This window comes from Ahaetulla prasina, chromosome 7, assembly GCF_028640845.1.
Source record: "Ahaetulla prasina isolate Xishuangbanna chromosome 7, ASM2864084v1, whole genome shotgun sequence".
Lineage (NCBI taxonomy): Eukaryota > Metazoa > Chordata > Lepidosauria > Squamata > Colubridae > Ahaetulla > Ahaetulla prasina.
In genome coordinates this window covers 10,145,272-10,171,158 of record NC_080545.1, presented here as the reverse complement: position 1 = coordinate 10,171,158, position 25,887 = coordinate 10,145,272, and the positions used below count along the sequence as shown (strand labels likewise).

Genomic DNA, 25,887 nt, shown 5'->3' with positions numbered 1-25,887 from the left:
GGTAGCCTTCTGGGAACTGCTGAACGGATTGTATGGTGGAGCTGGGTTTTCTACGGAATGTTTTCTTCCCTGTATCCCTTCCCTGTTGAATCCCTTCACTGTTGAATCCAGGTGCAGGCTATTGGGGATGAGTCTGCGTTGCCTGCATCTCAAACTGAAGTGCAAATGGTTCCTGTAGTTTGCAATTTTTCTGGAAATCCGTTCACACTCCTGCACCATTCGAAGGGTCTTTATCCCAAAGCGAAGAGCTAAAAGTCTATGGAGATTCTCAGTCATCCATCAACCATCATGGTTAAAGTGACCAGATTTCAGCGATTGCAAAGCGGGACACCATTGACGGGGTGGGGGTGGGGTTGCGCATGCGCGCTGAGTCTTGCCACCTGCCTGAAGGAGGAGGAGCGGCTGCTGCTTCTCCGCTCTTCCAGGCAGGCTCGGCTCTCCTCTTGGCTCTTTCAGGCAGGCTTGGCTCTCTTCGGCTCTCCTCTCCTCTCGGCTCTTCTCTTCCTCTCAGGTGAAGTCAAGCGGCTCTCCTCCCTCTCGCACCCCCTTCTCCACCACTCCCCCTTCTCCGCCTCCTCCTCTTGCGTTGCCGCCTCCCATTTTCAGAATGGGAGTGAAACAAAAAAAAAATTGGGACTTTTTGGAATTGCTGCGGGATGCGGGACAAATTATTAAAAAGCGGGACGTCTGGTCACTATAATCATGGTTGTCCCAAAGGGGCTTTTTCTACTGAATTTCCATTGACAACGAACGAGAGTTGCCCTCTTCAAAAATAAAATCCATATTGCACAAGTTATGTAAAAGGAACCACGCTCATTCTGCCCATTAAAATGTGGGTGTTTTTTTTTTCAGAAATACTCCTCTCTTTTTTTTTCTTATTTCCAATAAAACAGAAATTGCACGGCTTTCGCATTGTTTTCTAGAGAGAGTAAAATGTAACATTAAAATGTATATATATATATATTTTCCCAATCCCAAGAAATAATTAATTTTACTTGTCAGAAAGGTGGACCAGGAGTGCACAAGTTCAGTTTATAGTTTTAAGGTGTAAACTTTTTTTTAAAGAACCCTCTGTCATATGACTGTCCTAAAAATGGCAAAATTTTTTGACAGAGGTAAGTGCCACCACTAAACAAAAAACTACATTCTTCCCAGAATTAAGCTTAACTGCAATTTAGGGTGTGTCAAAATTTTTCAACTTTCAATTTCCAAACTTTAGGGGTGTTCAAAAGTTCTGACATGCCTTGGGGATTGCAAAGATATTTTGTTTACTTTAACATAATTTAGTTGCATCCCTTGGTAAATAACTGGATAAATATATTTTTTACCATTTTGTTTGTTTCATACAAGAATGAATTTAAGCTTAGAATAAGTTTATTACGTCTTGGATTTAGCAGCTAAAATAATAATTGCTCAGACTTTGGAAAACTCCAGGTAACATAACCATTGAAATGTGGATTCACTTCCGTTGCTACATTAGGGGAAAAAAAGTTGTACAAAAGAATTAATAATGGAACATCAGAGTCAGGAATGGCAACTTTTTAAAAAAAAAATTTTAATTTTTTTAATTTACATTTATATCCCGCCCTTCTCCGAAGACTCAGGGCGGCTTACAGTGTATAAGGCAATAGTCTCATTCTATTTGTATATTTACAAAGTCAACTTATTGCCCCCCCCAACAATCTGGGTCCTCATTTTACCTACCTTATAAAGGATGGAAGGCTGAGTCAACCTTGGGCCAGGCTTGAACCTGCAGTAATTGCAGGCTGCTGTGTTCTAATAACAGGCTTCTTACCAGCCTGAGCTATTACGGCCCTCAATTACTCCACTCAATTTGGATTGATTTTTTAGTTTATCTCAATAGGCTACAATATGGTAATATTTTACATATTGTAACTTTTTAATATATGCCTCTGGATTTTCCAAATCCTTTTTTCTATGCATCATGGATTTTGTTAACTTAGTTACTTTGTAACGTTTGATTAACAAACATTTAGGTAAAAAATAATAATAATTTGTGGCTGCATGTAAGGTGAGATACTGTCTTCCTAATTCTTAAAAGCAACATGTTTTCCCAACACAAACCCACCATAAGGTGGTTTTAATCTTTTCCATTCATAGCATGGAAGGTTTATGTCAATTTAAACCAGGGGTCTCCAACCTTTGCTGGCTGAGGAACTCTGGGAGTTGAAGTCCAGAAGGCTTAAAGTTGCCAAGGTTGGAGACCCCTGATTTAAACATTTCATATGGCTTATATTGGCGCTTTAAAATTAAGGACAGTCAAAGGCTATGAGATCAGATGGTTAGGCTCTCTCTGTAAGCTAAGTGACTTCTGCCTCAAGAGCAGGATCTCGGTTTGAACCTATGAAATAAGGTTTGAATAAGGTTAGAAAACTGGAGCGTTGTTTTTTCCCAGCGTAGGGGAAATATAAATGTTTTGGTTTACTTTTTTATTTGTATCTCAGTTACAAATAACTCAAGGTGGCAAACATACCTGATAATAGTTAAGAGCCGCGGTGGCGCAGTGGTTAGAGTGCAGTACTGCAGGCTACTTCTGCTGATCACCGGCTGCCGGCAGTTTGGCAGATCAAATCTCACCAGGCTCAAGGTTGACTCAGCCTTCCATCCCTCTGAGGTTGGTAAAATGAGGACTCAAAAGTGTTGGGGCCAAGAGCCTGACTCTCTAAACCGCTTAGAGAGGGCTGTAAAAGCACTGTGAAGCGGTATATAAATCTAAGTGCTATTGCTATTGTTATAATCCTTCCTCCTCCTCTCCCAGAGGGTATGACTGGCTCAAAGTCACCCAGCTGGCTTTCATGGCTAAGATGAGACTAGAACTCACCGTCTCCCACTTTCTAGCCCACTGCCTTCATTATAGACCAGGGGTCTCCAACCTTGGCAACGTTAAGCCTGGTGGACTTCAATTGCCAGAATTCTGGGAGTTGAAGTCCACCAGGCTTAACGTTGCCAAGGTTGGAGACCCCTGTTATAGACCAAACTGTCTCTAGGTCAGGGGTCTCCAAGCCCAAGTCCATGGACCAACATCAGGCCGCAGCATGCCAGAAACTGGGTCGTACAAATAAGCGAAGCCGCATCTGCGGGATGCAGGCAGCACATGAAACCACGCCCCCTTCCTCCAGTCCACAGAAAAACCTCTGTCCATGGAACCGGTCCCTGGTACCCAAAAAGTAGGGGCCGCTGCTCTAGACCATGAGGCACAGGGCTTCTGGAAACCCAGAGGGTCTTAATGCCTGGATGAACGCCACTTTTGCACTCTCAGGTGTAAAAAGTGTTTATGACTTAATGCTAATAGAATAGAATAGAATTCTTTATTGGCCAAGTGTGATTGGACACACAAGGAATTTGTCTTGGTGCAGATGCTCTCGGAGTACATAAAAGATACGTTTTGTCAAGGATCATAAGGTACAACACTTAATGATAGTAATAAGGAACAAATAAGTAAGTAAATCATAAGGATACAAGCAAGAAAGTTACAGTCATAAGTGGAAGGAGATGGGTGATGGGAACGATGAGAAGATTAATAGTAGTGCAGATTTGGTAAATAGTTTGACAGTGTTGAGGGAATTATTTGTTTAGCAGAGTGATGGCCTTCGGGAAAAAACTGTTCTTGTGTCTAGTTCTGGGTGTACAGTGCTCTATAGCGTCGTTTTGAGGGTAGGAGTTGAAACAGTTTATGTCCAGGATGTGAGGGGTCTAGATATTTTCACAGCCCTCTTTTTGACAGTATGCAGGTCCTCAATGGAAGGCAGGTTGGTAGCCATTGTTTTTTTCTGCAGTTCTAATTTATTTTCTGAAGTCTGTGTCTGCCTTGTTGGGTTGCAGAACCAAACCAATATTAGTGTTTAATATCCTTTAATTACAGCATTCCAAATAAACTTATTTCTTATTCTAGGCCGTATCGGTTCTCAAGTCGTCATCCCGTATCGCTGTGATGAGTACGATCTCCTATACCTTCGGCCCATGGGTGACCTGGGACAGCTTATTTTTATGGTATGGTGCGAGTTCGCCTCAAATCTTTACAAAGGCCAAAAAACAACAACAAAAAAAACAACCAAGTGGAAATATTTTAACTCAGACTTCGCCTTTCCTGTGATTCTTTATCTCACAACTTGGTTTGTGCTAGGAAGAGCGTAAGACAGGTAGTCCTCAACTTGCGACTGCAATTGAGCTCAAAATTTCCATTGCTAAGTGAGACATTTGCTAAGTGAACTTTGCCCCCATTTTACGACCTTTCTTACCACAGTTGTTAAGTGAATCACTGCGGTTGTTAAGTTAGCAACAAGGTTGTTAAGTAAGCCTGGCAGTCACTAAGCATCCAAATTTTGATCCCGTGACCACGTGGATGCTGCAACGGTCATAGGTGTGAAAAATGGTCCTAAGTCACTTCAATAATGTAACTTTGAATGGTCAGTAAATAAACTATTTCAAGTTGAGGACTACCTGTATGATCTCGTTAGACAAAAGTATTCAGAGCTGTGGTGGCGCAGTGGTTAGAGTGCAGTATTGCAAGTTAATTCTGCCGACTGTCAACAGTTTGATTCTCACTGGCTCAAGGTTGACTCAGCCTTCCATCGTTCTGAGGTAAAATGAGGGCCCAGTTTGTTGGGGGGCATGAGGCTGACTCTGTAAACGGCTTAGGGCTAGAAAGCACTATGAAGCGGTATATAAGTCTAGGTGCTATTGCTATTGTTGTTACATGGGCCACGAACCACTGGGCATACTTTGTGAAAGGTGTGTTGACATCATTTAACTTAGTTTGCGGTTTTTGTGGTTACCAGGAATGGAATTCACACGACAAAGATTCTACCCGAAGGGCTCTCGAAAACAGCCATGTGGTAATCAACCTCGTTGGAAGAGACTGGGAAACAAGGTAGATTTTCCCCCCCTGCTGAAATAAATTGAGAATTGACCGTCACGGTACCAGAGAGGCTTTAGTGGCGTCCTCCCTCAGTTCAACCCCACAGGGTTGTTGTGGGGAAAATAGGCAGGAGCTTACGCCCACTGCCACGAGCTGGGCAAAATAAAGGAGAGAAATAAATCTAATGCAGGTAGTCCTACGACCTACGATCACTATTGAGCCTCAAATTTCTGTTGCAAAGTGAGACAGCTGTTAAATTAATTTTGCTCCATTTTGCAACCTAAGTTAGCAGCACAGTTGTTAAAGTGAACCTGGCTTCCCCATTGACTTCGCTTGTCAGAAGGTCACAAAAGAGTGATCGCACAACCCTGGGGCACCGCAACCAACATAAATATGCTCCAGTTGCCAAGCATCTAACTTTTGATCACGTGACCATGGGAATGCTGCAACGGTCGTAAGAGTGAAAAACGGCCATAAGCAAAGGTGGGATTCACTTACCTTCCCTATCGGTTTGCAAATGTAAGAGCATGCGCTGCCTCTGAGCATGCGCCTCCTCTGCACATACACCTCCTCTGCGTATACACAAGGTCTCCTGCGCATGCTCTTTGCTCGCACATTATGTCCGGGCGGGTGGGCAGAGCCTCCTACAGTCACCACTACCGGTTCACATGAACTGGCTGAATCCCACCTCTGGCCATAAGTCACTTTTTTCAGCATTGCTGTAACTTCGGTCACTAAATGAACTGTTGTAAGTCGAGGACTACCCATAATACGCATAAATGAATGCTCTCTAAGTTCTGTATGCAAAAGTATCCTGATTATGATGTGAATAAAAATAACTTTTTCCATGAACATGAGTGATACTAATTCTTGGTTTCGGTCCTGTTTTAGGAACTTCAAGTATGAAGACGTGTTCATTTCCATTCCTAGAGATATTGCTCGCCTCTCAAAAGAGGCTGGAGTAGAAAAATTGATTCACTTTTCTCACTTAAACTCAGACAGTAAAAGTCCTTCAAAATACCTTAGGACTAAAGTAAGTTGTTCAGCGATGTTGCTGGGTTTTTTTATTTTTACATCCTGCTGCTTTGTAATTATATTTTAAGGGTCGTGGGGAGAACCTAACCCTGTCCTCCATTAATTTATCCAATCCTCTTTGAAACTGACTGCTCATCATTAAGTCTTTATGGATTATAGTAGTGGCCAAAATTGTGGACACCTTTTGGGAAAAGTTTATTTTTGAGGTTTGATGGCTAATAACACCACTTTTTTGGGGGGAGCTTCAAAATAATCCTATTCCACTACTGGAAGGCCTGGGAATAGCCCGGATCTTAACTCAATTGAAAATCTATGGAGCCAACTAAAGAAACTTGTTAGTCAGAAGCGACCCAGCAATAAAACCCAGTTCATAGAAGCCATCCTTCAATCTTGGTTTCACATTATAACAGCTGTAGAACTAAAAGACTTGATTCACTCCATGGGAAGATGTTGTAAGGCCCTAATTCATGCTAAAGGTTACCCAAGTAATTATTAACTGACATGGTGATAATTTTTGTATATCTCATTTTTTCTATGGTGATCATTTTTCTATATCTCATTTTTTCTACGTTTCACTTTTTTTCTTTATATTGTAATTGCTATTGTAATAGCAAATCCTTCATCAAAGTTATTGCATTACGTTCTTGATTGAATTATTTTTTCTTTGATATATAATTTTATTGTACTACTCCCCACAAAAAAGTGGTGTTATTATCTAGTTTTAGAAAATACACTTTTCCCAAAAGGTTTTCACAATTTTGGCACTACTGTAATTAATAGAGTTATCATATTACAACTTACCAAACTTGGTTTGCTAAGCTATGTTTGCACATCCTTACAGTTAATTCCTTGTCTGGGAAACAAAATCCATCTCCTGTCATTTTCATTTTAATCATTTTAAATTTTGATGGTTGCCAGACTTTGGCTAAACCAAACCAGGTGCCAATTTTCCCTTAAAGATTGTCTTCATTGCTGACATACGTTCAGTTTCGTATCTTGGCCAGGATTTTGAAATGACCAAATGTACGATTGGGACAAGCTCTTTGTAATATTTGGCTGTTGAAATTATCTCTCTCTTGCATCTGTATGAGAAGTTTGACAAACTTTCAATGGCTTTGATCATAGGCTGAAGGAGAAAAAGTTGTCAGGGAGGAATTTCCAGATGCCATCATCATGAAGCCTTCTGATATATACGGGAGAGAAGATAGGTTTATAAACACTTACGCAGGTAACTATATTTATCTAAGACGCACAGACATTTCCACCCATTTTTGAGTGAGGAGGAGTACATCTTATAGACCAAAAAATACAATAAGGTATTAAATTCCACTTTGCTGTCCAAATCAAAGTTATCTCAGCCTTTATTGGTATATAACCAATACAGGTAACCCTCGACTTACAACAGTTCGTTTAGTGCCCGTTTGAAGTTACAACCGCACTGGAAAAAGTGACTTATGACCATCTTTCACATTAGTGACCATTGCACTTGGTGTTGTGTCTTGCCCGCTCTCACCGCAGCCGGAGTCTGCTTATCTGCTTCCGAACGCTGAAGAATGTCCTCCCGGCCCCAGCCCTGGCTCCATGCCCAGACAGGCTGAGGAGGGGGCATCTCCCGGCCCCAGCCCTGGCTCCATGCCCAAGCAGGCTGCAGAGGAGGGAGCACCCCCCGGCCCCAGCCCTGGCTCCATGCCCAGGCAAACGGAGCAGCTAGACCCCTCCCCCTCCTCCACAGCATGTGAGCCTGAGGAAGGTTTATTTCCAACAGCTGCTGATTGGAGTGACCCTCGCATCAGAAGACTGGATAGGCGGAGGCAACAGAAGGAAGGGAGGGGCAGGCCTTAATGAGTGCTGAGTCATGGAGCCACACCCCATGGCCTATATAAAGGATCTGCTTTCTGGCATTCTCTGAGTCAGGCAAAGTCGAACTTATCTTGCTGAAGTCACTTTCTGGTCTCCTGCCTGCTCTGAGGACTTTGCTAGGACTTTGGGCAGAGCTGCAGAGGCAAGCCTAATTCGGATTTCCCTGACCCGGCCGTCAGCGGAAGAGTGGGACACGACACTTGGCAACTGATTCGTATTTATGATGGTTGCAGTGTCTCGGCGTCACGTGATCCCCGTTTGTGACCTTCTGGCAAGCAAAGTCAATGGGGGAAGCCAGATTCACTTAATGACCATGTTACTAACGTAACAACTGCAGTGATTCGCTTAACAACTGTTGGAAGAAAAGACATAACAAGGGGCAAAACTCACTTTAAAAATGTCTCGCTTAGCAACTGAAATTCAGGGCTCAATTTTGGTCATAAGTCAAGGACTTCCTGTAGAGCTAATGCTTGCTGAGATTGATAGAATCAACTTAAGTGGAGCTGCATAGTCTTGCTCTTCCTCCTGGGCCTAAATTTAGGAGCACTTAAAATCCCAGTATTAGAAAGGAAACATTACACTACTATATTGCTTGATCATGTTTTACCTTGTGATTTAAAAAGACACACTTCCATATGAATTCTAGCCAAACCAGGCTCTATATAGACTGTATAATGTGCTTTGTTGTTGTTGGTGGTTTTGGTTAGTTCAGGGAACCATTTAGCACAGTTGAGCCTCTTGCGGTATCTTTAGATAGATTGTGAAGGATTTGCTTTGTTGCCAAATCTTAAGTCACAGACTTACCTGTCTTCATATAGAGATGCGACGTTATGGTGGAGTGCCTATGATTGGCTTTGGCAAGAAAACCGTGAAGCAGCCTGTTTATGTAAGTACCGATTAAATATATTTCATGTCTGGGTAGTCCTTGAATTACAGCCATTTGTTTAGTGACCAGAGTTTCAACGGCACTAAAAAAAAAGGGTCTGATGACAATTTTTCACACGTACAACCCAGGGGTGAAATTTACTTACCGTCCCTACCAGTTCGCAAATGTGAGCGCGCGCGCCTCCTCCGCGCATGTGCAAAGCCTTCTGTGCACGCGCAGAGGGTCAAAACCGGGACATGATGACATCCAGGTGGGTGGGTGGAGCTGTTGCAGTCCGCCAGCAGTCTGCAGAGCTGGCAACGGAGTCGGACGGCGATGAGGCTGAGGTGAGGCCAGGGCCATCGGGGAGTGAGGTGCGGAGCCTCCAGTGACTGATAGTACTGCGGCAGAGGAACAGGAGGAGCCTGTTCCTAATGCACGCATGAGAAGAGTTGCCAGAAGGCAAGAGCAGCTCAAACAGAGAGGACAACTCGGGAGTAGGGCCAAGAGATGATTGGCCCCTCCCATAAGGCTTAAAACAGACCAGCAACAGTGTTTGAGCTTTCCCGGAAAACAACATTGGTAGCTTCGTCTTCTGCTTCATCTACGTCTTGCCTTTATTTTTGTCACTTCTGAACGTTTGCCAAGAAAGGCCTTTGGCAGTTTGCCTAATTGGACCACGGTTTGCAAGAGGACTGAGGAATTTGTGTTGGGAGGAATTTGTTTTAATTTGAGTTGAACAATGCTGGGAATGAAGAAATTCTCAGCTGTTCGAATAAAGTTTGTTTGTTTTTTCACGGACTGAGTTTCCTCCTACCTACTTGGGCCTGGGTCCCAACAGGAGCCTCCTGCCGCTGGCACTACCGGTTTGCTCGAGCCGGATAGAATCAGCTGAATTTCACCACTGGTACAACTGTTGCCGCATCCCCATGGTTATGTGATCAAAATTTGGACACTTGGCTACTGACGTGTATTTATGACCATCGCACTGTCCCGAGGTCATGTTATCCCCTTTTGCGACCTTCCCAGCTGGGCTTTCAATCAGCAAAGTCAGGAGGGGAAGCCACAATTGCTTAATGTTTGCGTGATTCACTTAACAGCTGCAGTCATATACTTAACAACTGTGGCTGAAAAAAGTCACAAATGGAGTGCAACTCACTTAGCAGCAGAAATGTTAGGCTCAATTATGGTTGTAAGTTGAGGATTACCTGTATATTTTGCTCAACTTCAAAAAATTGTAACTAACCATATCAATATTTTTTTTTCTGTTGAATATTATTTGATAGGTGGTTGATATAGCCCGGGCAATAATGAATGCTATCAAGGATCCTGATTCTAAAGGAAAAACATATGCATTGGTTGGGTATGTATCCTATTTTTACTTCTCTCATCTAAATAACTATAATAGGTTTTCTATAGTAAAAATATTTAATATTTTTGTGCTTCTTTTTTTAAAAAAAAATACCCATCAAAACATCAGAGAATTTGTGTCCTATGTCCACCATTACCAGGGGTGGGCTGCTGGGGGTGCGCAGGGGTTCGGGAGAACCCCTAGCTAAGATTCTGTGCAGTTCGGAGAACCCCCAAATCCCACTCCTGGCTGGCCCCGCCAACCCCAATCCGTCCCTCCCAGGAGTCCCCACGTGGCCCGTTTTGGATGCAGATAAGTGCAGGGCACACGCAGAGGCTCGAGGAGGGCGAAAAACGGGCCTACCGGAAGTTCGGGAAGGCTCTCTGGAGCCTGGGGAGGCCATTTTTGCTCTCCTGGAGACTCGAGGAAAGCCTCTGGAGCCCGGGGAGGGCAAAAACGCCCCCCCCCGCCACCATGGTGCAGGAGGCCAACATGGCCACGCCCACCCAGCAACTGGGCAGAGAACCTCTTGCTAAATTTTTTCAAGCCCACCCCTGACCATTACTACCACTTGGGGGCTGGACTTGGAAAGTACAGCCGTTTGCTATGGAGTTTTCTCAAGAACATGGTACAAGAAATTGGATTTCCTATTCTGGACAGATCTGTCCTGTGGTGTTTGTCTGGATTTATGGATATGTTAGCAAATTTCCCCTTTTCATTTGGGGAAGGGCCTTCAGTGTGGGTGTTGTCCCAAGCAGTCGTGGTTCATCTGAGGTAAATACATTCCAGTCTATTGTATTTCCACCAGTGTAAAGTGGTCATGAGTTACCTCGGTCCACTTTTCTCCCATCGGAAAAAAAAAATTTGAAAAAATTCCACCGCATTTAAATCAAATCCACCCCTGGTTGGGAATAGGCACAGTTAGCATCTCAATCCGATCTGCTGGCAGGGTAGCGGTAGTCGGGCAAGACGAAACGGGCTCATCCTTTTTTTATTGGCTTAACTTGTACACAGTTTGACATTTTGATTTACAAAGATTCAGAGGTCCGATAAATTGGCTGTTGGCTTGAAAGATTACATAGCTTTCATACTGGGGAAAGAAGCTTTAAAATGCAGGCCCAGTTCTTCTACATTCCAGCCCCGATTGTGTTTAAAATGAGGGTTGGGTAAACTCTGCGGTTCCCGAATGTTTCCAGAAAATAATTTTTAAGGTCATGGGAATGATTTGCTTAAACTCTCGTGCACTTAATCTTTGCCGTGACCTTAAAAGTTATTGTAAATAAAATAAAAACAAAAGGGTTAATTTCGACTTGTTGGATTCAAGTCTTACAAGGTCAGCTTCGGCTGTTGCCTTGGCTCTCTCCTCCTTTCTTTATCTCGACTGGAGGGACCCCAAGCCGTCCAAAAAAGTTGGTTTGCTTCTTCATGAACTGAAGAAGTTCATGAAGAAGCACACAAACATACATATACATACATACATACATACATACATACATACATACATATATATATATATATATATATATATATATATATATATATATATGTAGGTCTTTGGTTGTTCGGGTTTTCTCCCGTGTAAAATTAGAAGTGTCTTGGCGACGTTTCGACAAAGTCTCATTCGTCATCTTCAGGCTTCAGCTTCGTGCTTCTGGGAGCAATGTGTACACTGCTCAAAAAAATAAAGGGAACACCTACACAACACAATGTACTGTATTTAATAAGAATATTTCATTCCTTCAGATCTAGGATGTCTTACAGTATTTTTGTGTTCCCTTTACTGTATGGTGGGTTTCAAAGTTTTTACTACCAGTTCTGTGGGTGTAGCTTGGTGGGCGTGGCTTGGTGGGCATGGCAGGGGAAGGATACTATAAAATCTCCATTCCCTCCCCAATCCAGGGGAAGGTTACTGCAAAATCCCCATTTCCTCCCGATTAGCTGGGACTCGGGAGGCAGGGAATAGATGGGGGCGGGGCCAGTCAGAATTTTTACTACCGGTTCTCCGAACTACTCAAAACTTCCTCTGCCGGTTCTCCAGAACTGGTCAGAACCTGCTGAAACCCAGATCTGATACATATACCTATACTTACATACATACATACATACATACATACATGGTTTATTTGTATTTTTCCTTTAACAGATTGTTGGGGGCAATAAGTTGACTTTGTATATAATATACAAATGGATGAAGACTATTGCTTGATATAGTGTAAGCCGTCCTGAGTCTTCGGAGAAGGGCGGGATATAAATGCAAATTAAAAAAAAACAACAGCCATACATATTTTGTGGACAGTGTATTGACTGGGTCAGTATACTTTTCACACAATGCTAACAATAATAATAATAATACAATTAAATATACATAATCCTAGTGTTCCTTAACATGCACATTGTAATTATAATAAATTCTTTTATATATTAGTATATACAATACTATTTTCCCAATTTGTACTTACCTTTTTCCCCCCTTCCATTTGTTGTGGTCCTTCTACATTCACATCTTCGTCTTTAAAGAATACCATTCTTTCTTTATGATTCTATGTCACTTTCTTCATAAGCGCATTTCAACATCACTAACATTTCTTTATACAATGTATTTGTTGTCCCAGGCCGAGTCACTAATATTTTAATATTTAAAAAATTACTCAATATTCCACCATAATTCCAATATCCCAATTATTTAGAAACACCACTAAGGCCAATTATTAACAAGGTTTAATCGGTCCAGGGACTATATCACCAATTCTTTTGTTAATTTTTTTGTTCCTACTGTGTTTGCTGTTAATTCTTAAACGCTTCAAACTTTACATTCAGGAGGATCGGGAACTGCTTATCGTGGTGCTACTCAACACCGTCAGACTATTTACTGAATCTGCACTACTATTAATCGTTTCATAGTTCCCATCACCAATCTCTTTCCACTTATGACTGTATGACTATAACTTGTTGCTGGCAATCCTTACGATTTATATTGATATATTGACCATCAATTGTGTTGTAAATGTCGTACCTTGATGAACGTATCTTTTCTTTTATGTACACTGAGAGCATATGCACCAAGACAAATTCCTTGTGTGTCCAATCACACTTGGCCAATAAAATTCTATTCTATTCTATTCTATTCTACTCCAACGCTACTCAGGGGAGTAGCACATAACCGCGGCTGAGTAAAACAATCCACTGGTTTGTGGTTTGATTGCTCCATTCATTTTAGCAGGAACAAACATCAGATTACATCAGATTATAAATAACTAAGAAGAATGGACAGAGTTTTGCAAGACATTGTCGCCAGTATGCGGTGGGTTCATTGGCATATTCAAATTTAAAACACTTCACCATTCTCTTCTGATTTTAATAAGGCTGTGGAAAGGGTGAGCTTCTTATTACCCAGATGATTTTTTTTTTTCGTGCTTCCCTTTGTAAAGTTCAGACTTCTGAGTCCAGAATAAGGTTCTAAAAATAGGGGCTTGTGACCATGTTTCACACTTACGACCATTGCAGCATCCACATGGCTACGTGATCAAAATTCAGACGCTTTGCAACTGTCACGTATTTATGAGCGTGTGTCCCTTTTTGGGACCATCTGACAAGCCAAGTCAATGGGGAAGCCAGATTCACTTAACAGCCATGATAGCAGTGATCTCTCGCCTCACAATCAGGAGGCTGTAAGTTCAATCCTAGGTAGAGGCAAATATTTCTCTCTCTCTGGGCACACTAAGAATATATCTGCCGAACAAAACTCCGCATTGGCGACCGGGAAGGGCATCAGGCCATTAAAACGCTCTGCTAGCTCCATTCAGTTGCCCAGATTCCACCCCGCAAGAGATTATAGGGTCGTTAAAAGAAGATGACGATGATAGCAGTGATTCGCTTAGCAACTGTGGCACTTAATAGCAGTGATTCACTTAGCAACTGTGGGAAGGCAAGGTCGTAAAATGGGGCAAAACTCGCTTAATTGTCTCCCTCAGCATCAGAAATTTTGGGCTTAATTGTGCTCGTAAGCCGAGGACTACCTTCATCCAGGTTAGTAATTAGCTACAGCAAAATAAAATAAAGGGGGGAAAAAATGAATTCTGCATTTCGGTCATACGATGCCTGCTCTGACTGTCCCTGGGTCTCCCATTCAGAGACCAGACTGGCCTTCTTACCTGTCCATCAAAAAGGGGCGGGCGGAGGTAGCTATGACTACCACCAAGCACAGAGCAGGAGGGGATGGGAGCTGAAGATCCCTTCCTTAACCTTTCTCGATACCCGGATGGATGATCTCAGTCCATCTGTCTCCTCCTCCTCCCTCAGCAGAAGACAAGTCCTGGCTGACCTTGAAAGCAGCCAGTTCCTTGCTCTAGAAACCAGGGGTGAAATGTAAAATTTGTTACTACCGGTTCTGTGGGCGTGGCTTGGTAGGGGTGGGGCTAATGTGACTGGGTGTGGCCACTTTTTTTTTTTTTTTACTTTTAAAAGCATTTTTTCTACAACCTCTTCGGCTGAAGAAATTGTAAAAAAGTGTTTTTAAAAGGTTCTGAAGATCCCAGCTGAGTTGCCTGATCATCTGAACCTTTTAAAAGCATTTAAAAAAGCTTTTAATGGGTTCTGATGATCCCAGCTGAGCTGTGCGATCATCAGAGGCTTTTTTTTTGGTTACTTTTAAAAGCATTTTTTTGGCCGAAGAAAAAATGCTTTTAAAAATAATTTTTAAAAAAAGCCTCTGATGATCGCGCAGCTCAGCTGGGCATGGGCGGCGGGGGGTGGATGGGGCAGGGTTTTTTGCTACCGGTTCTCCGAACCACCCGCCGCCATCGCTACCGGATCGGGCGATCCGGTCCAATCCGGGAGCATTTCACCCCTGGTAGAAACCCAGCAAAGACACAAAGATCTGCCAGCCACACCGAGACTTGGGAAAAAAAGCCTTCCAGAAGAAGCTAAATGGCAAATCACTTCCACGCAGTTGCCAATAAAAATAGTTGTGTTTTTATGGCCTTTACTCTTCCACCTTCAGCACAGACCTCACCTTGCTTGTATGAACTGAGAGAGTCCAGGTTTGCCCTCTGGTCCAGAAACTTCATTTCACAATTTTCCATGATATTTCACATGCTTTCGCATCCTAAACCAAAGGTTCTTTGTTGTCCTGCCTACATAATAAAGGTTAAATTTCAACGCTTTGTTTTGCTTTGGCGTCTCCCTTTCCATAAAACGTGGGATTTTCCCATCCCATCATTCTGGGATGACGGGTAACTCCATTAAAAATGACCTTCCCTATCCCCATGGAAGGAGAAATAATTAAGAAATTATTGGATTGTGCAGAAATGAAATCGACTGACCTTGATAGTTAAAAGAAAGAGAGGAATCGGAATATTTTAAAACAGTGGTCACCAATTGGTGGTCTGTGGACCACTGGTGGTCTGCAGAAAAATTATTTGCATTTTTTTAATATTGCACTAAATCAGGGGTCCTCAAGTTATGGCCCCTGGACCGGATACGTGCAGTGAATACTTGTGTTGTTGAAGACAGTCTCCCCCTTCAGGGTCTTTTTGTGTGGGTTGGGGTCTGCTTCAGCCTCCTGGTGTGGGGCTTTGGACGAAGGCCCGAGGGAAGTGCTGCTGGTGGCGAAGAGCCGGAGGACCTTATTCCAGTGGGACTGCATTATGGCCTGGAACTGGCTGACCATCTCAGCCCACTGGCCTCCTGGCCTTGCACTCCCGCAGCTCTTCCCTCTGCTTGGAAAGCCTATGCTCCTAGTCCTCAGTGAGGTGCTTCTGTTGAGTCTTCTCGGTCAGATCCAATTTGAACTGAGCCAGCTGTTTTGCCAACTCTTTCTCATGGTGGCTGCTTAGAATAGAATAGAATAGAATAGAATAGAATAGAATAGAATAGAATAGAATAGAATAGAATAGAATTTTTATTGGCTAAGGGTGATTGGACACACAAGGAATTTGTCTTGGTGCATATGCTCTCAGTGTACATAAAAGAAAAGATACGTTCATCAAGGTACAACATTTACAACACAATTGATGGTCAATATATCAATATAAATCATAAGGATTGCCAGCAACAAAGTTACAGTCATACAGTCATAAGTGGGAGGAGATTGGTGATGGGAAGGATGAGAAGATTAATAGTAGTGCAGATTCAGTAAATAGTCTGACAGTGTTGAGGGAATTATTTGTTTAGCAGAGTGATGGCCTTCGGGGAAAAACTGTCCTTGTGTCTAGTTGTTCTGGTGTGCAGTGCTCTATAGCGTCGTTTTGAGGGTAGGAGTTGAAACAGTTTATGTCCTGGATGTGAGGGATCTGTAAATATTTTCACGGCCCTCTTCTTGATTCGTGCAGTATACAGGTCCTCGATGGAAGGCAGGTTGGTAGCAATTATTTTTTCTGCTTCTTGTTGGGGCCCTAAGGAGCCCAGGCAGGCAGGGGAGGAGTGGGTAGGAGGGGAGGGGCGAGTAGAGGCCGGCGAGGCGCCCCTCAACGTGAGTGACATCAAGTTGGCCACGCCCACCAAGTCACATGACTACCTAGCCACACCCACCCACCCAGTCATTAAGCAGATCATATTAGTGGTCCACAGGATTTAAAATTATGAATTTAGTGGTCCCTGAGGTCCGACAGGTTGGGGACCCCTGCTTTAAAATATGGGGGCAATTCTATTATTGGTTAGAGAAGAGATACAGATAGGATAGTGCTATAGTGAAGAAAGAAGAGAAAGAAGATAAATATATTAATAGAACAGAAAGACGATAAACGTATTAATGTATTAATAGAAAATCAGGAAATGTTATAATAAAAGAAATGATGATATTTAGAAACGATAAATATCAGAGGAGTAAGAAGACACAAAAGATGTACTCGGATGATACACTGAATGTTGGATTATGTATTGTATGTTTGTTTGCCTATTAAAAACTTTTGGAAAAAAAATAAAAATGACCTTCCCTTACTCTTTATTGCCAGCCAAATATTAAGGTAGCAGGTTAGAAACTGGGAGACAGACAATTCAGCCCCTCGCCTTGAGCAAACAGCCTGCTTGGGTGTCTATGTGTCAGCCGCTCACACTCGGCCCTAGGAAGCAGGCAATAGCAAGCCACTTCTGGAACCTTGCCAAAAAGATTGCAGTCTTGCAATCGCCAGGAGTCAAGATTGGCTTTAAGGCACCCCACACCCCCCAAGAGAAATAGATACTGTAAATCAGTGGTTCTCAACCTGTGGGTCGCGACCCCGTTGGGGGTCGAATGACGATTTGCCAGGGGTCGCCTAAGACCATCGGAAATATGGGAAGTATACTTGCGAGTCTTAGAATCGTGCTCCAATGGTTGACTCCACAAGCCAGCTGCAGGCTCTTCAAATCGCTAGCCGAATTCGGCTTCAGGCGCGATGAATTAAAAAAAGAGAGAAATCTTTGCTCTGATGCCTCCCTCTCAAGCCAGCTGCAATCACTCCCAATCGCTAGCCTAATCTGGCTTCAGGCGCCATAAACTTAATAGGGGAGGAGTCTCCGTTTAATGCCTCCGTTCTCAAGGCAATCGCAAACAGTTCAGATCGCTAGCCAATACGGCTTCAGGCGCGATAAATTCAAAATGAAAATAATTTTACGGTTGGGGGTCATCACATCGTGGGGAATTGTATTAAAGGGGTCGCAGCACTATAAAGGTTGAGAACCACTGCTGTAAATAGAACAGCTCAACCTTTTTTTTTTTAATTTGCATTTATATCCCGCCCTTCTCCGAAGACTCAGGGCGGCTTACACTATGTTAAGCAATAGTCTTCATCCATTTGTATATTATATACAAAGTGAACTTTTATTGCCCCCAACAATCTGGGTCCTCATTTTACCTACCTTATAAAGGATGGAAGGCTGAGTCAACCTTGGGCCTGGTGGGACATGAACCTGCAGTAATTGCAAGCAGCTGTGTTAATAACAGACTGTCTTAGCAGTCTGAGCCACCAGAGGCCCCTTCACATACACAATCCTTGTAGGTGGGTGTGCTGAGCACAGGTAGGATTGGATTGGCAGCAGTTTTAGCCTTCGTTATTTGGTCGTTATATACGTTCATCTCATTAGCATATTGGTGTATCAAGTCCCAGTCTAACAGCTGTGGAAAGATTTGTATAATTTTTCGTAGGTTAATGGTGAAAGTGATAAATAGCAGAAGATTAGCAGAAGATGTCCTAGTATGATTTGATTGCTTATTGTACTGTATGGCTGTCAGTGGGTGTTGTGCCTTTTGATTCTTGACGAGTGTATCTTGTCTTTTTATGCACACTGAGAGCATACGCACCAACGACAAATTCCTTGTGCATCCAATCACACTTGGCCAATAAAGAATTCAATTCTATCCTACCTAACTTCTATCTGTTAATAATCTCAAAGGTGCTTTTTCAAAAGTCAACTGGACAGTTTTCCAGAGGAGGAGGAAGAAGATGAAGGAGGAGGAAGAGAAGAAGGAGGAGAAAAAAAGAGGAAGAGGAGGAGAAGAAGAGGAGGAGGAGAAGAAGAGGAGGAGAAAGAAGGAGGGAGGAGGAGAAGAAGAAGAGGAGGAGGAGGAGGAGGAGAAGAGGAGGAGGAGGAGAAGTGGAAGAAGAAGAGGAAGAAGAAGCTTCATCTATTGTGACTGGATGGTGGGAGGATGGAATGAAACTTCTTGGATGAGAACTCAAAGGTCTTCATCATCATCAAACAGTCCAGTTGACTTTTGAAAAAAGCACCTTTGAGACAACTATAACCTGGATGAGGTGAGAACCTCCACAGACACAAGATTGGTACTTTTGTAGCTGGGAGGCAAAGAAAAGTAGCTGTCTTTGTATTCACTAATCATAACATCCCAGTTTAGATGCAAAACACAGGCAGTCCTTGACTTATGACCAGAGTTGAGCCCCAAAATCGATGTTGCTCAGTGAAAATACATGTTAAATGAACTTTGCTCCATTTTACGACCTTTCGTGCCACCGTTGCGAAATGAATCCCTGCAGCTGTTAAACTAGTCCCACGGTGTTAAGTGAATCTGGCTCTCCCCCCCATTGACTTTGCTTGTCAGGAAGTCGCCAATGGTGATCACGTGACCCCGGGACATGGCAACCGCCATAAATAGAAGTCCGTTGCCAAGGTTCTGAATTTGGATCATGTGACTGATCCTGGAACAGCTGTAAATGAAAAACGGTCCTGTCACCTTTTCAGGGCCCTTGTAACTTTGAACGGTCCACTAAGGGAACCCTTGTAACTCAAGGACTACTTGTACCACTCACAAGTTCGTAACTCATTTTTATACTGCATATTTCTCATCTCAAGAATTTATAATTTAAGAATTTATAATAAATTCATTCTTTCTTTTTTCTTTTGCAGCCCTCACAGATACTTCTTGTATGACATGGTCAAGTACCTGTACTCGGTCATGCACAGACCCTTCTTCATGTACCCCGTGCCTAGTCCCATCTACCAGTAAGTCAGATGGTTACTTGGTTGGTGGGGGGTTCCTTCATAGGCTGAACCTTAAGGATGTTGAATCGTGTGTGTGTGTCTGTGTGTGTGTCTGTGTATGTGTGTGTGTGTGTGTGTGTGTGTGTGTGTGAGAGAGAGAGAGAGAGAGAGAGAGAAAAGAAAGAAGGAAGGAAAGGAAGGAAGGAAGGAAAGAAAGAGAAAGGAAGGAAGGAAGGAAGGAAGGAAGGAAGGAAGGAAGGAAGGAAGGAAGGAAGGGAAAGAAAAAAAAGTAAGAAAGAGAGAGAGAGAAAAAGAAAAAGCGAGAGAAAGGAAGAAAGGAAAAAAGAAGAAAAGGAGGGAAGGAAAGAAAAAGAAAAGAAAGAGAATGAAAGAAAGAAAGAAAGAAAAAGAGAGAAAGAGAAAGAGAGAAAGAAAGGAAGGAAAGAAAGAAAGAAAGAAAGAAAGAAAGAAAGAAAGAAAGAAAGAAAAAGAAAAACAGATTTACAGTCCAACTATGGATTAACCCTGGGAATTCTAGTTCGGCTTGCAGCACACCCGAAGTGTCATGAGAACAGGGGAAAAAAGAATTGGCCGGGTGGGGGTACAGCGTTAAGACGCCTTCTCCTCTTACCCCATATCTTGCTACAGGTTGCAGTTGCTCTGTGGCGACTTTTTAAGATATTACAATGCAGTGGTACCTTTGTACTCGGCTGCTTTGAAACTCGTCGAATTTGGGTACTCGATGAATTTTGATGAGAAAATTTTGTCCCGGTACTCGTTTGTTTGGTACTCGACGCATAAGCTACAATTTGTCGATGCCTCGTGAGTCGCCATCCTTTCCAGCCGAAACAAAGGGTCATGTGTTAGTCATGTGGTAGCTCTTCCCCAGTTCTCCCACTTAGGAAATTTTTCCAAAGTTCTAGGTAACCGAGGAGAGAAGCAACCTAGAACGAAGAAATTTCCTAACAGCGAGAACAATAAACTAGTGGAACAGCTTTTTTTTTTTTTTTTTTAACATTTATATCCCGCCCTTCTCCGAAGACTCAGGGCGGCTTACAGTGTATAAGGCAATAGTCTCATTCTATTTGTATATTTACAAAGTCAACTTATTGCCCCCCCAACAATCTGGGTCCTCATTTTACCTACCTTATAAAGGATGGAAGGCTGAGTCAACCTTGGGCCGGGCTTGAACCTGCAGTAATTGCAGGCTATTGTGTTCTAATAACAGGCTCCTTATAGCCTGAGCTATTCCGGCCCCTTGTCTCCAGAAGTTGTTGGTGCTCCATCACTGGAGGCTTTTAAAAAGAGACAGGACAACTATTTGTCTAAAATTATATAGGGACTCCTGCTTGAGCAGGGGGTTGGATTAGAAGACCTCCAAGGTCCCTTCCAACGCTGTTGTTCTGTTAGTAGCACAGCTGTTGAACATTTGTAGGCAGCACCCCAGTCAAAAATCTTGAGTGTAGCCCAGTTTGGTTTCTCTCAAGATGTCCAGAGATGGGCTTCGCATACTGTAGCTACCGGTTCGCCTAGCACCGGATATGTGAGTGCGTATGTGCGGCATCACGAAACACGGCAATTCGCTTGCGTGCGCCATCTACACATGCATGCGCCATCAAACAACACGGCAATTTGCTCACACGCACCATCCACACATACGTGCAGCGTCAAAAACACAGCGATATAGGATACAGGTTGCCACTCCCGGTCACCACTCCCTGTTCGCGCGAACCGGCTGAATCCCACCTCCGAAGATGTCCCCTTGACGTGGGAAGATCGTATCGTTGAAATGAGTTCCCGGGTCTCAAAACCTGTGTGAGTTGCCTTGCCTAGGTGTGCATGTGTGTAGATGACAGGCCTCATATTTATGACACGTGATGTAATATGTCGCGTGATGCCGTTGTTCATCTGAGGTTGTATTTGCTCTCTTTGAGGAACGGCTAAGGGTCGGGTGACTTTGACTGTGTCCTGATACATAAAGCCATAGAACTCAAAAGAGGGTGTGTTTTATATGATTATATATTGCAAAGGTTTTTCCCTTCAATAAATCAAGCACTGTCTTTAGATCATGGCTTCAGCAATAAGCCTTTTAAAAGGCTGGTCTTTGTTCTGGGATCTCTTCCCCCCCCCCTTCCTTCTGAGCTGAAGTTCAACGAACTTCACACCCCTAGTTTCAGATGCATAACCTTCATTTCCCGTAATTATCTTTGACAGTATTTTATTACTTAGATGAAGGGTGTCAAACTGGATTTCATTGAGGGCCAAATCAGGGTTGTGTTTGACCTTGGCAGGGGTGCGGGGAGGGCGGGATGGCCAAGGTGGGTGTGGCCAGCTCGACGACACTCATGTCGGGGCGCAGGTGGTGGCCTGAGAGCTCTGCCAGTGAAAACGGGCTCCCGAGCTCCGTTTTCGCCTGCGATGGGCTCCTGCAGCCCTCTGCCAGCAAAAACAGGTCGCCACACACCACCCTCCGAAGCTCTGTTTTTTTTTCTGGCAGAGACACCATGGGCCAGTCCTTCGCTGTTTCAGGGTGGTCCCAGACGATCCCAGCCGAGTTGCCTGATCACCAGAACCCTTGAAAAGCATTTTTTCTACAACTTCTTTGGCTGAAGAGGTTGTAGAAAAAAATGCTTTCAAAGGGTTCTGACGATCCCAGCTGAGCCGCGCGATCATCAGAGCCTTTTTTTTTTTTTAACTTTTAGAAGCATTTTTTTGGCCAAAGAAAAAATGCTTTTAAAAGTTAAAAAAAAAAATCCTCTGATGATCGCGCGGCTCAGCTGGGCATGGGGGAGGTGGGGCAGGGATTTTTGGTACCGGTTCTCCGAACCATCCGCCGTCATTGCTACCAGATCGAGCGATCCGGTCCGAACCGGGAGCATTTCACCCCTGTAACCAGGCTGCAGTGGGAGATGAAGAAAGAGCATTCCGGTTGGTCCATTCTGGGGAATAGATCCTACTCAGTAGAATACAGGTAGTCCTCAACTTACAACAGTTCATTTAGTGACCAAAGTTACAACTGCACTGCAAAAAGGACCATTTTTCACACATGACCGTTGCAGCATCCCCAGGGTCATGTGATTTACGTTCAGATGCTTGACAGCCGACTCACATTTGCGACGGTCACAGTATCCCAGGGTCACGTGATCCCCTTTTGTGACCTTCGGACAAGCAAAGTCAATGGGGAAAGCCGGATTCACTTAACAGCTGTGTTCCTCATTTAACAACTGCAGTGATTCACTTAACAACTCTGGCAAGAAAATGCCGTAAAATGGGGCAAAACTCACATGACAGATTTTTCACTTAGCAACATAAATTCTGGGCTCAATTGTGGTCATAAATTGAGGACTACCTGTATTTGGGTTGCAGTGTTTAGCTACAAAGAGCTGTGTTCTGTTCGGTCAGTAGAGAAATTTTGATATATCGAAACCAAAGATATTCCGATTTAAATAGTCCAGGCCAGTGGTAAAATGTAAAATTTGTTACTACCGGTTCTGTGGGCATGGTTTGGTGGGGTGGGGGTGGGGTAATGTGACTGAGTGGGCATGGTCAACTTTTTTTTTTTACTTTTAAAAGCATTTTTCTACAACCTCTTTGGCCGAAGAGGTTCTAGAAAAAATGCTTTTAAAAGGCTCCTCTGACGATCCCAGCTGAGTTGCCTGATCATCAGAGGCTTTTTTTTTCTTTTAAAGGCAAAAAAAATGCCTTTAAAAGAAAAGAAAAACCTCTGAGATCAGGCAACTCAGCTGGGATCGCCAGAGGAGCCTTTTAAAAGCGTTCTTTTTTACAACCTCTTCAGTCGAAGAGGGTTATAGTAAAAATGCTTTTAAAAGGTTCTGATGATCCCAGCTGAGCTGCGTGATCATCAGAGGCTTTTTTTTTAACTTTTAAAAGCATTTTTTCTACCGAAGAAAAATTGCTTTTAAAAGTAAAAAAAAAAACCTCTGATGATCACGCGGCTCAGCTGGGCATGGGCGGGGGGGGAGGGATTTTTGCTACCGGTTCTCCAAACCACCCGCCGCCATCGCTAATGGATTGAGCGATCCGGTCCGAACCGGGAGCATTTCACCCTTGGTCCAGGGATTCAAATAAACCGCTTGAATTTATTCTGATGTCGCTCTTCCTCTTAATTGCAGTTTGATTGCGAGATATTTTGAGCTTAATCCATTTGAGCCGTTGATAACAAGAGACAAAGTTGATCGGGTGAGTGCAGAACCTGCTATCGTTCATACTTTTTTCAGTTTCATTTTTCTTCTTGTTGATCGGATGTTTTCCCTTTAGCTACAAGCAGATAACACCATTATGAGCATAGCAAAATATGTCGTATCAAAACACAGAACAAGATAACCTGGGGGGGGGGGAGGTTGTGTTTTTAAGGGCCAGAAAAGAAATGTTGATTTTAACAACCTTTACACAAGGTTATTATGGCATGTCCCTCTTCAGGATGTGGCAGTTCCCTAGGTTTGCGTTGCAATAAGTCACCTTCATTTTGAAATACTGTAGGAGATATTTCTAAGAAAAGGAACAAGGAACAAAAGCAATTGAAAATCTCAAGATAAGGGAACTTGCCCTATCATTCTTGTCCTGGAAAATTCATGGAAATCCTAAGTTTTAAAAAGGCCATGGATCTTATCTGCACCTCTATAACTGTCTGGTTTGGTTCTGCAACCCAACAAGACAGACACAGACTTCAAGGGATCATTAGAACCGCGGAAAAAAACAATGGCTACCAACCTGCCTTCCATTGAGGACCTGTATCCTGCACGAGTCAAAAAGAGGGCTGTGAAAATATTTACAGAGACTCTGGAAAGAGTGTAGAGAAGAGCAACAAAGAGGATTATGGGTCTGGAGGCTAAAAACACAAAGAACTGTTGCAGGAATTGTGCATGTCTAAATTTAATGAAAAGAAGGACTAGGGGAAACACGACAGCTGTGTTCCAATATCTCAGGGGATGCCTCAAAGAAGAGGGAGTCAAGCTATTCTCCAAAGCACCTAAAGGCAGGACAAGAAGCAATGGGTGGAAACTAATCAAGGAGAGAAGCAACTTAGAACTGAGGAGAAATTTCCTGACAGTTAGAACAATTAATCAGTGGAACGACTTGCCTCCAGAAGTTGTGAATGCTCCAACACTGGACGTTTTTAAAAAGATGTTGGATATCCATTTGTGTCTGAAGTGGTGTAGGGTTTCCTGCCTGGGCAGAGGGTTGGACTAGAAGACCTCCAAGGTCCCTTCCAGCTCTGTTATTCTATTCTAAGGTACTTACTGTACCTCTTGCCCCCTTATACAAAAAGCAACTGAATAATATCTTAAGTCAGAACCGGTACATTTTTCTTCCCATCATACTCTTTTAAATGTTAAAAAAAACAAACCCCCACATTTGCTTCATCCACTAAAAATGACCAATTTTCTAATGAATATGGAATCTTTTCAATAGCAGATTTGTGGGTGTGGGTGTGGGTAAAAAACCTTTTTTTTAATACCGTCAGCATGAGACATCTTAAGCAAATGATCTTTCCCCCCTTCCCTTAATCTACCTTGGTTGCTATGACTGTCTTATTTAATCATTGCAAAATTTAAATACATAACTGTGGGTGGAACAACATTTGTCTTTTCTTATCTGTTTAAAGTTGCACATCTGTGATAAGAGGTCTCCTGATCTCCCTGGCTTGGAAGACTTGGGTATCAACCCAACTCCGCTGGAAATGAAGGCCATCGAAGTTCTGCGGCGTCATCGTCAATCATTCTGGGTGGACGCTGAACTTGAAGATGCAAAACCGGCCACCCCAGTCACTCACATGTAACATAGGAATCCCTCAAGACTTCCGGGCTGAAAATTACGTTTGTCTTCATTGGTTTGAAGAATTCTGTACAAAGCACGTTAAAATCTTAGATAAATCACATCCACGTTATTTTGCTATCAACTTTGCTTTGTTTTACGATCATAAGCAGCCATCTCGATTGTTACTTTGACATATGGTAGTTATTTAATCTTTGCCAAGGGGTTCTTGGCCTAACAAAATATAATCCAGGGAAGAAATTACGTTACAACTGAAGTAGCTCAACAGCTGAGTCCCCTCTCAAGTAGAGTACAGGGATAATGCAAAGATCTGGGGGGAAAAAGTAACTCTAAAGGACCTTGGAAAACATTACTAAACAAGGTGTACTAAACACCAGCAAGATGGTTAAAACGTTAAATTGTGATGCTGTTAAAAGGGCTGCTTGTAAGCTGGTGTGGAAAACAGCACCAGTGACACAACTGGAAAAGTTCAACTCCTATTATGAAATCGAAAACCCAACTTCTGACTTTTTATTATTTACTTTATTCATTAAATATGAAACTCAGTCAACTGAACATTCAAAAAGGCATCGCAAATACCATTGACTGGTGCTGATGGTTGATACGGGTTGCTGCCAGCGTCCTAGGTATCAACAAAGTACCTTCTTAAGATATACGATATTCCAAGTAGTGCAGTTTTTTGCAGTTCTG

General features: G+C 43.0%; 1 protein-coding gene across 3 annotated transcripts in view; it reads left to right on the top strand.

The window, feature by feature from the left end:
* NDUFA9 (NADH:ubiquinone oxidoreductase subunit A9) overlaps positions 1-25,309 on the top strand; it is a 29,402-nt gene extending 4,093 nt beyond the window's left edge. For 2 of the 3 annotated variants that reach the window (XM_058190012.1, XM_058190014.1), the window contains 9 exons: positions 3,914-4,011; positions 4,800-4,891; positions 5,771-5,912; positions 7,040-7,142; positions 8,593-8,660; positions 9,926-10,002; positions 19,327-19,422; positions 23,535-23,601; positions 25,028-25,309. In XM_058190012.1, the coding sequence (XP_058045995.1) occupies positions 3,914-4,011; positions 4,800-4,891; positions 5,771-5,912; positions 7,040-7,142; positions 8,593-8,660; positions 9,926-10,002; positions 19,327-19,422; positions 23,535-23,601; positions 25,028-25,201 (917 nt within the window). In that variant the 3' untranslated portion in view covers positions 25,202-25,309. The remainder of the gene's footprint in view (positions 1-3,913; positions 4,012-4,799; positions 4,892-5,770; positions 5,913-7,039; positions 7,143-8,592; positions 8,661-9,925; positions 10,003-19,326; positions 19,423-23,534; positions 23,602-25,027) is intronic. The other variant, XM_058190013.1, reaches the window with a different exon arrangement.
* Positions 25,310-25,887: the final 578 nt, after the last annotated feature.